At 26.6% G+C, this 11,288-nt stretch overlaps 1 protein-coding gene and 1 long non-coding RNA gene across 3 annotated transcripts; both read right to left on the reverse strand.

The window, feature by feature from the left end:
* Positions 1-520: 520 nt before the first annotated feature.
* LOC113559151 lies at positions 521-1,431 on the reverse strand. Of its 2 annotated transcripts, none has more exons than XR_003405886.1 (3): positions 1,296-1,431; positions 795-1,008; positions 521-656 (listed from the first exon to the last, which is right to left on the reverse strand). It is a non-coding gene; the product is annotated as an uncharacterized LOC113559151 (long non-coding RNA). The 2 variants fall into 2 exon arrangements; XR_003405887.1 differs by having other exon boundaries at positions 526-656; positions 799-1,008.
* Positions 1,432-8,998: 7,567 nt separating this feature from the next.
* On the reverse strand, positions 8,999-11,170 carry LOC113555907 (60S ribosomal protein L29). Its single transcript, XM_026960523.1, has 4 exons — positions 11,046-11,170; positions 9,445-9,507; positions 9,316-9,380; positions 8,999-9,233 (listed from the first exon to the last, which is right to left on the reverse strand). The coding sequence occupies exons 2-4, from the start codon at positions 9,479-9,481 to the stop codon at positions 9,072-9,074; spliced, it is 264 nt and encodes an 87-aa protein (XP_026816324.1). The 5' UTR covers positions 9,482-9,507; positions 11,046-11,170; the 3' UTR covers positions 8,999-9,071.
* Positions 11,171-11,288: the final 118 nt, after the last annotated feature.

The raw sequence follows: 11,288 nt of genomic DNA on the forward strand, positions 1-11,288 counted from the left end.
ATTTTACGTCATGTTAAAATAATAAAAGTTCTTTAATAAACTGTATCTACTTTATATTGCATACAAATCCTTTTTATACCTATACGGTTTAATAATGATTATAGATCACGAACAAAAAACTATAGAAAGACATTTGATTCTATTTTCACTCATTAAAAAACGGACAATTTGTTTTCAATAGCCTCAGTTCTGGTCTATATTCTGTAGCCATACATGAATACTTAACGAGAGGAAAACATAAAATAATTAAAATGATGATGAATTTTTAACTTAATAATGGGTTTTAAATGCATACAATCATAGTTAGTGGTATAATACTATAGAACAGAATACTTTTTAAAGTTAATTGGCCATTATTTAATATCATTAAATTGAAAATGGAGGTAGATATAAAAATATTTTTATTTATTTATAATATTCAATCGCAATAGAGTGTATTATGAATTATAAAGATCTGACAGTTATTGTACCTATTAGTATTTAATATTTAAATTATATACAAATGTCAGATTTTCGTGTTTCACTCTGTGGCATATATATTATATTATCACATTATAATATAATAAATACCTTTTTTTTTCGTGTTTGAACCGGCGGCGCCGTGGGAACTGCTTTCGCATTACTTCATTTACTTCCACGGCACCATGAATAAATACCTACATACATAAATAGGTATTTGTATGAAAATATACCTACACTTATTAGGTACCTACAAAATGTACCTATACGACTATATGGTCTTTATTATGTACTATTATTATTAAAATTATTATACAGTAGGTAAATATTTTTACCTACTTATTTTCAGTCATCCTTGGGTGATTTCCATAAATATTTTAGCGATATAAGCTTACACAGATTGTGGGTTGTCTTGGGTGGTAAAGGAATTTAAAAATCATTCAAGATCGAGTTCACTTTGTTGGGCTTAAGAGCTTAGTGCTACAGTATAAATTGTATTATACCCGCATCATGAGTTGTCTCCGTCTTTAAAACGTATACGCTATAGCCCTGTAACATGGTAAATTTTCGATTCCTCCGTAATGACACAGAACGATAGACAATGTTAAATGCCTAGATAGTAGCAGCGTATTTAAGGGGGAGCCCATGGGGCTCATGCTCCCCCCCATTCACCTATTTTATACTTTTTTTTTATTATATGAGATATTTTACAACTCTATGCCCTATGTACGCAAATTTGAACTTTTTGTTTGTGCCCCTCCCCCAATAAGACATTTCTGAATACGCTCCTTCTATCTAGATGGTATAATATTAATAATATTATAATAGAGACGAACTAATCGATGTGTCGAGCATCCGCTTCTTAGTCTTATTGCGTAGGTAGTATCGCATAGTGGCCATAGTGCGTAACAGCAATGATTAGGTATAAAACAATAGCACGTCATTCGCACACCCACTCAACAACATCACTACTCGACTACAAATATTGAACTATGCATTAAATATCCGTGACGCAAAAAGATAATGTATGATTGAGCGTCAAGTGTCCTAGTGTCGACCAAAAATAAATATAATAACATCAGCGTTACCAGTTTGGGAGGGGAAGAAAAAGCAAGCGTGCGTTCTACATTTAGCTTCGAAACTAATGAATATACTCGCAGTAATATATATATGGTACATGTGTTTGGTTAATGACTTAAAGTTAGTAGTTTCGATAATATTATACGAACAACCAACATGATGTACGCTTTAAGAGGACGTGGTAATGTGGTACCCATATGTGTTGACTAGGTCTTGCTTAACGCATACATAACATAGGTACAAAAACGTACGTTCAATATTTCCAATTCACTGATTACTTGAACAAATAAACTTTTCACTCTTAAATAACAAAGCCTTTTGTATTTCCTTATCGAAATTTTTTGGAAGATTCGGACAATTTTTTTTTAGTAGCATACCTACATCGAATTTTGTAGAAAAAATCATCATTTATAATTATAATATGTTTTAAACTAGGTAAAATTTAATTGAACCCCTCTTGTCTTATACTTTTTGTTCAAATTATTATGGTGTGTGAAGGCCAGTAAAATATTTCATTTCATTCTGTCAAAACGAGTTTCGATATTACAAGCAAAAATGATATATGTTATATGTATAATGCAAAATCGAGTTTCAATCATTTTATACAACGTTGCCATGCTGTCTCATTGTAAAATCGTTTATATACTACATTTTATCATCAGTATAGCTAGACGTTATAATCGCTAAGGCTGATAAAGTAAACTAATATTAAAAAAAAAAATATATAAAATTTATTTTTTTAATTTTCAAAATATTTTGAAAATTAAGACATGTATAGAAAATGCTAATATAAACAATTGGCGAAATATTCTAATATTAATACTGTTATTAATTTATGAATTATAACAAAATATAAAAATAAATTTAGTTAATACTTGTTTTGCGTAAAAATCCTCGTTTTCCCTAATTCTTTTTTCGGGAGATGGTAAACTGCAACAAAATTACACCTTTTCTAAAAGTCGATATGTAAACTGCGACAATTTATTATATATATATATATAATATATATAAGTACTAAATACATAACCGATACAATACTACATATACGTTAATAATTTAATTAAATATATATATATGTATATATGTTATAGTATTAGTATTAGTATTAGATGATATACCAACAATGATTTTTTTTTTTAGAGTAATATTTTCGTTGTTTAAGACGAATTTGGCATACAATTTGGCTCTTCATGTTTACTTTAAACAAATCCCTGTCGAATAACCGCTTATTTTGGAATTATATTTGATTTTAAATTTAAAATTGTTTAGCACCAATAACTTTTTGTCGTTTTGGCTAAACATTTGTATAAGTTCCATTTTAAATACAATATTACACGACACAGCACGTACTAATACCTAACTTGTGATAATCTTGTACTTGTGAAGGAGTCGATATTTAGCATATTGCTTAAAAACAAATTTGAATTTGCCTTACAAATTTGTCTCCAACATAACATATCAATGAAATTACATATGTACAAAATAACACATAGTTATATATGATGCATTTATATACCTATGTATGTTATCGTATCTGGTATGTAAATAGTATCTATATATATTATATATTTATATAAGTATATAAATTGAATTGTCGCAGTTTGTATAATGTATCTTATCGGTTTTGTCGCAGTTTACATACAGCCCTTTTTTCGCTTTTCCCAACTATTAAGACAAGTATTGGGAATTTTTTACTTTCGACTCTAATACGTATCAATTAGATCCAAATAGCTAAACAAATTCACCCTATTCACCCTCTAAGTTGACAAATAAGATACCTGAAAAAACGATAATAGACAAATATAATATATCATTGTAAAATCAATACGCTACTTTGTTAGTTCGCTTAGAATCTAATACTATGTGTTATTTTTAAATTACATTATTATAAATTTGGCAACGTTTGATACACAGCCGTTTCGTATACATACTCGTATATTTGTATTTATGGGTTTCCATTGTTATTCGATCAACATACTCAATAACTATTCAATAGCGTTCCTTAAAAAGTAAATCGTAAGCAATCGGTTCTACCCATTCACGCTTCACTTATTAGTTATTAGTGCCTATCACATTTTTAAATTTGTTACTTACAATATGTTATTTGTTAAATCAATATTCTATATGTACGTTGTACAATCTACAATCTACGTCAAGATTACTACCTGTTATAATCATATTGTTGTCTAAGTTGTCTTTGATTTGACAGACAGGTTATAATTTTTTTAAACAGACTTCTATAAACAATTGAATAAAACGAAAACTCAATAGCTACCAATAGCGGCGCCTAAGGCTCCAAGCCCGAGTAACCATGACCCCCCCCCCATTGAAGACTTACGGCTCGTTTGTGGGCCCACCTTGGAATTTTGATTTAACACAAAAATATTCATTTGAATTTTTAAATAATATTATTACGTAGGTAAATAGTTTTAAAAAGATATGTCGGGATTGGATTTTTCGATATCATACTCTCACAGGATAATCACACAGGTCAAAGACACAGCTGTAGGTTGTTTACATTTTTTATTGTGTACGGTTTGCATAAATGGTAAGACGGGTCTATTATCATTATACGAATCTTATTTTAGACCATTCTTAAAAATATGAGTATATATATACGTATAAAATATGTGGCATGTAGCGATTAGGTAACAACAAATTTACGATCAGCTACGTTTAGCTTCATTGGCAACCTAAGCAAATAAATGACTTATAATGAAACTTATTGGTAAGAACTTTATAATGTGTAACTATTCGTATGTAGATTTTTCGATGATTCCATTTTTAAGCGATGAGTTATGACTATTTTAAATTTTTAAACTGCACTATTTTATAAACCAATAACGTAAAACTCGATAAAAAAAAAATCGATTTACCGTGAAAAATTTACATACGAAATTACAAACACAGATAAAGTTCTTAAACCATTAAATTGCATAATATTTTGATATTCGATTCACTCTAATATTAAAGCTATTGAAACTAAACGTGAACTACTGATCGTATATTTTCACTTGTACGGCGGATACAACAAATGCCGGTATAGCGTCTTCTTAAGAGATTCAATTTCGGATTGAATAAATATATTTTTATTACAAAGGTACAGTTGAATTCAAATAAGTTTATGATTTTAAATGTTTAAATACTTAGGCATCAACATTAATAGCAAAATTACATGAAAATAGAAATAAACGAATGAATTGTGAGTGGGGATTAATGTTATTTCAGTATTAAACTCCTGAGATCTAAACTATATTATCTAAACCTAAAGAATCTAAGATACTGTAATATACCATATACTTATATACTATATAATAGTTAGGTACGCGTAATATGCCAAAAATATACAAAACTTAAAAATAATAATAATAATTGTCTGAACAAATTAATGAAACATATTTTAATGTATACTATTAGTGTATTACGTCTATTACATTAAATAATCGTAATAGTCATTAATTAATATGTGACACTCATTTTTTTTTTAATTTTTGAGTTTATTTGATTGAGATAATATACTGTTAAGTTTTAAATAAAATATATAAACTTAAGAGGATGTCACACACTGTTTGTTTTCTCTCTTTAGCCCACGCGCAACATAGACAAAACGCATTTACGCAGTCTGAGTAGAATTCGCTCAATTTTGGTTCTAGAGTAAATATACCTATTATAAAATTAAATTTTGATAATATTTCTGGGTACAAGACGATGAGTTTTTTCCATTATTCACAATACAACGTTAATTATATCGTTAAAAAGTAGCTATAAATTACAACATTTTTAAATAACCTTTATACATTTTCAAAATTTTAATTTTTTTTAAAAAACTCATTGTCTTGTACTCAGAAATATTATCAACATTTAATTTACTCTTAAGAAATATCGACGTATGTCATCGCAACGGATGACAACGTATTTAATACGGAAAGGCCTTAACACTGGTGGAGTTTCCATACACCCAATCATTGCTGGTAAGAAAATAAAACTGGTGGAGTTTTAATTAGACTTTTTCATTACTTTTTTATCTAACCGATATTCTGGAGGAGTTTACAATCGCCCATGTTAATCTCTTCCCTTGGTCTGCCCTGTAAAAAAGACCTGGCGCCGTTACCGACAAATATACGCGTAGGCATGTATAAGATACATGTATGTGTATTGTTTTGTTTTATACTTATATAGTAACATTTGTTTTTGTTCACCTTTTGTCATTTTACATTTAATTAGTATTCATTTTTAAACTAGTTTTTTTGTTTTCATCATGCATACAACACACAGCCCGTTGTTAATAGTCGAGTGTAATTTATTTATTAATAACACCCTACGACCTATACACATCGACTCATTTTATAAATAAAGACAATGTAATTAATATGCAGTATTATATTACCTATATTTATATGCATATATTGAAATGGTTAACAGGTTTAATTTTAAAAGTTGGTATATAATACTATATTGAGCATTGATTAAATATATATTTAATAAATACCTGATAAGTAGGTATATATATATTTAATCAGTGATTAAAGATAATACTCTACTGTATCTACATTTTTTTTAATTTTCATAAGACAGCCTTTTTATACATAATTATCGCCTATGCAATTAACAATTATTTGCGTTAAAAAATAAAAAAGAAAGTAGCCAAGTAGGTAGGTATCTATAATTCAAATAAATATTAGCACAGAGCAGGCTGGCAGTTTACCAATTGCGCCTAAAATTACTCTTTTTTATAGATAGATGATACCAATTGTACTTAAAACATTTAACAATGCCTAAGGAAAATGTATTAACCAGACACCAGTTATAATATTATATTATTATATAATAAATAAAAACACTAACCTATAAGTATTACTTCATAATATATAAATATAATATAATTATAATATAAATAAATAAATAATATTTTTTGCATTTTACAAGTTATTGACGATAATGAAAACTTGTTTTCGTCTATCACTCAAATTCATACTTGCGTGATAATAAAAACTTTTCATAAAATTCATGATACTGTTATAAAATTTATTATCCCAGTCACTTTAACCAGTAATCAATAAATTGATTAATAATAAGTTGTAATTTGCAAGCATTTTAGTATGTGTTATATACGCATAATTAGTACACTGACCCTAAACAAAAATTTTGTGTTAGGCGCATTGGTCCATGCCCAACAAGCTTAGCAATGTTATTTATTTGTTTCTTAATAGACTTGATAAAATATTATTTTATTTGAAAAGCTTAATTTACAATCTATACAAAATATGGCACAATAAGCAAATAGTAGGAAAATATAATATGAAGTAATTTGAATAACTTGAGGAAGGGCGTCTCTTGACCATTTTCTTTAAACTCATCTTAGTGAATTATTGGTACCTAATTGTAGGTTTGATGGCATATAAGAGATTAACGCAGGTTTTGGTTTTATAGTAGAGTTTAAAATGAATTAACTGATAGACTTTGTAGATCGTTATGTAGAGTATTGTTAGTTATGTACCTACTATGGGGTCAGGCGCAAACGTAGGGGGGAGGTAACGTAACCCTCCTAAATTTTTTCTTGCGTTTGCGCCTGCATGGGGCTCCAGTGATTTGTCCAAGATACCTATATGGATTGAAAGGTTTGGATTGGTCTTAGCCCCAGATTTGAATACCATATGACCAGAGAGGAGTTATAAAATATCACATTTATAATTTATAAATAACAATCACTTCTGTATCCTTGAACACCAGCAATATTTTAAAATATTTTATATCCAGTGTTAAATTAAAGTCCATCATTCTAACATGATTTGGCATCTAACGACTACCTCCATAATCAGGTAATGTACCTACCAAACATATATTTTACTTTTTATAAATAAGAATAAAATAAATATATAGTTAATAAACGTGTATACCTGCCGTAGCCATTTTCCTTCAAAAGTTAAATTCCGTTTTCCTCCACTATCCATATTTTGCTCCAAAAAAAATAAGATTTTATCCATATAATGTAAAACATAGGTAATTAATTTTTATTTTATAGTATATTAGTATGTACTTAGGTACCTAATCATTATAATCTAATATTATAAAATGTATGCGGCAGATTAATTTATTATAAGAATGCTATCAATGAAATCATACTTTTTTTTTTATTTCGATACAGATGAATTATTATTTTACCTATTGGCTATCATAAATGTTTGACTAACTTTTTGAATATGGAGGTTTTTTATTTTTATTAGATTTAAAGACACCAATCCAAACTTTTTATAAAATAAATAATAATTTGTTATTTGGCAATAAAATCCTTGAAATATTTTAGTACTTATAAATTATATCTTAATATATGCATATAATAATTAATAATATGTAATTTATTTACATAATTTTTGATTTTAAAATTGATTATATTTTGTTAAATAGATTCTACTTCTAACATAAAACCAATAATTAATAAGAGAGAATTGATTAATATAAATTATCTTTCAACAAAGATGGTATGTTGTATTGTTGCTGTTATTACAAAAATTATGCCAGTGTTAATGTACTTCATGAATGACCTAAATAATTTCTTAGTTATTATGATGAGATATCTGGAAGAATCATCACTTTATAATATAAATTAAATGTTAAAATATATAAGATAATTAATTGAGAAATAATGGTTTAAATTATAATGTACAATTGATGTTACCTTTGATGACATAATGTTAATTTGAAACAGATAAGCCTAATTTTTTTTAAATAATAAGCAATTGTGTATCTTTGACTAATATTGCCTCTTACTTTTAATGATAGTAAAACCAAATCATAAAATGCTTGGCCAAATAGAAAGCTTGTATGTATGTGTAAAAACCTGTTATGAAACTATTGTTGACAGGTTGCATTACATAGGTTACTTTAAGGGATTAATAACTCACAATTCATTTATTATGTTTAGTGATTGTTTAGGTGATTTAACATAAGTGTTCTAAATAATATAGTAATTAGTAATTCATTGTCTAGTAGTTAATTTTAGAAATACACTATTTAAATTAATTCACTTGGTTGCAATTTATAATTAAGTTAAGAAATATTTTTATAACAAAATAAAATAATACATATAAAGTACTCTCAATAGAATTTACCAAACAAGATTTACTCTAATATTTGCAATGCTTACAATTTAAATGTTAATTTCTAAAATTAAAATTTTAGAAATAGTATTACTCAACTCTTTAAATCTTAAAAAGTTAATAATAGATTTGTAAATTTAAATTTTCAAATTATTTTTATATCTTAAATACAATATATAAATTGATAAAAAATAATAATGATAGATAATTGATATATTTAATCGTTTTAATTATGCAGTTATCCATTTTCTAAATTATAACATCTCAATTAAGATCATACAATGTTGTATTCTTGTTTTAGGTAGTTTATTTTATTAATGATTTTAATACAGGAAGAATTAAATAAAAAATAAGACTCTAAATTGTATTAATGATCGTTTAAATTAAACGATAAGGAAATATATTGATGTCAAACAATTTTTTTAACAGTCAGAATTATGGTTTTTTTGTTGCAGCTTTCTTCTTTCTGAATTCAGCAAATTTGGTCCTCAAAGCTAACCTCTTTTCACTTCTTTCGTTAGCTCTGGCCAATTGATCTGCGGTAGACAAATTTCCTTTTAAAGCATGTTTCTGGTTCCTTAAAAACTTTTGACAAACCTATAAAAATATATATTATATAGAAGTAATCATATAATTATAAACATATAATGATGTTAAGAAAATTGAATTTGTCACTTACACCACGACGTGATTCATGTCTGTATTTCTTTGGCCTGTAGATACCATTACGATGATCCTTGCGATCTAAATAAATAAACAGAAAAAGTTAATAAATAATTATAATAATAATTTACACTGAAAATTTTACTTTGATTGTGATTGGTATGATTCTTTGACTTGGCCATTTTGCAAGTTTATATGAATATAATTCCTGGAAAAAAAAATTATGAAGTATAGTTTTATTCTGTTTTAAAATTTAATAGATACTACTAATTACTAGTTATGACTTATTGCATAGTAATTAAAAATATTTTAATTTATATTATAAGTAACTCTTACAAATTTGATATAAACGTAGGATCCCAGCTAACTTACATAAATAAAACATTTCAATCAATGCAATTAATTTAAATTTCAATGTCTGTTATGGTATTATGAGTAAACGTTCATTCATTTATAATTTTTTATTATAGAAACAAATATTTAAAAGTTTTAATAAAACTGATTAACTTATCCATCTCAACTTATTTCACAGATAATTGAATGTTTATTCGTAGTGGTTTATAAAATTTATTTGACAGTTACAAAAATGTTTCCTTCTAGGTTAATATTTTTACACCGTGAATTTATGTAAATACAACTATAATTAAAATTAAGTTATGTTCTGAAGATGTAAAATATTTAATATATACTTATATCAGATAATTGATATTAAAGTTTGTTCGTTATTACTCCTTCAAATGTACGATTATACCAACATGTAATATTTAGTTTTTAATAAATATCTCAACTAAATCTATCATACATTCATTTCAATGAATTGAAAAAAAAAGAAATTGAGTAGATAATAACTATTTTGTTAAAAAGTGTTAAATAGTATATACTTTTATGCTTTTTAAATTTTCTATTTATATATGCTTTATATAAACAATTAATATTTTTATAAGATGTACCTAGTGATGTTTAGTTATTGAAAAATGTCAAAATATTACAAATTAATTTATATCAAAATAAACGACAATTAAATTAAAACTAATGTATATTTTCAAGGGTACTTATCGGTTATCGTGACAACTAAACCAAATAACTGTTGGGAAATGACGGAAAATTTTTAGTTGAAGATAGGACTGCACCTACACTTACACAAGCAATAAAAGACAATATAAACCAAAGTATAACTATTTATTTTAATTGTTGGCGTTGTTATAAAATAGATGAACTACAGAAATACAGGTTTTAATCAATTAACCGTTGGCCATACAATTTTGTCGATCCCCAAACTAGTGTTCACACAACATTTCGAAAGGTTATGGGAAATTCCTCAAAATGATGTTACAAAAAAATACTGGTCATTTACATAAAAACAGTTATTACATTTATGTGGCGTCAAAAGCATGATAATCCATGTATAGGCATTTTAAATTGTAAGGCTGAATATTTTCCACCCCTAGTTAGTTATTTTTATTAATAGTTTTAATAACTTTCAATTAATTTTTTTAAATAACACCGCTTAAAGAAAGGTAGTCGCGATAACCGAAGAGTACATTTTCAAGTTTTTAAGATACCTAACCTAATATAAGGACCATGTGACACGAGTAATTTGAAATGCGTAAGTATTATGTTTATGCTAATTATTTTCAAAGTAATATTAATATTGTTACGGTTTACGGTCAAGCAAATACTATTTAATTTAATAAAACAACAATAAACATAATATAATTAGGAAATAAAATTATATTTGAAATTTACCTTAAACACGAAGACGAACGAGATTGCCGATTACACGACGACGAAAACTGGAAAATGTATATACTATGATACCAGTCACCAGTGTGTAATTCTACGATCTGCACCTAAACAAAACACGACGCCATTCCTATATTATAACATTTGATAAGAGATTCTAGAAATTGTAGATAATAATGTGTCAAGGAGGATAAACATAGTTTTTTCAATCCAACATGAAAATATAAATTTTCAAAAATAATTTGA

The sequence above is a fragment of the Rhopalosiphum maidis genome, chromosome 4 (assembly GCF_003676215.2).
Source record: "Rhopalosiphum maidis isolate BTI-1 chromosome 4, ASM367621v3, whole genome shotgun sequence".
NCBI lineage: Eukaryota > Metazoa > Arthropoda > Insecta > Hemiptera > Aphididae > Rhopalosiphum > Rhopalosiphum maidis.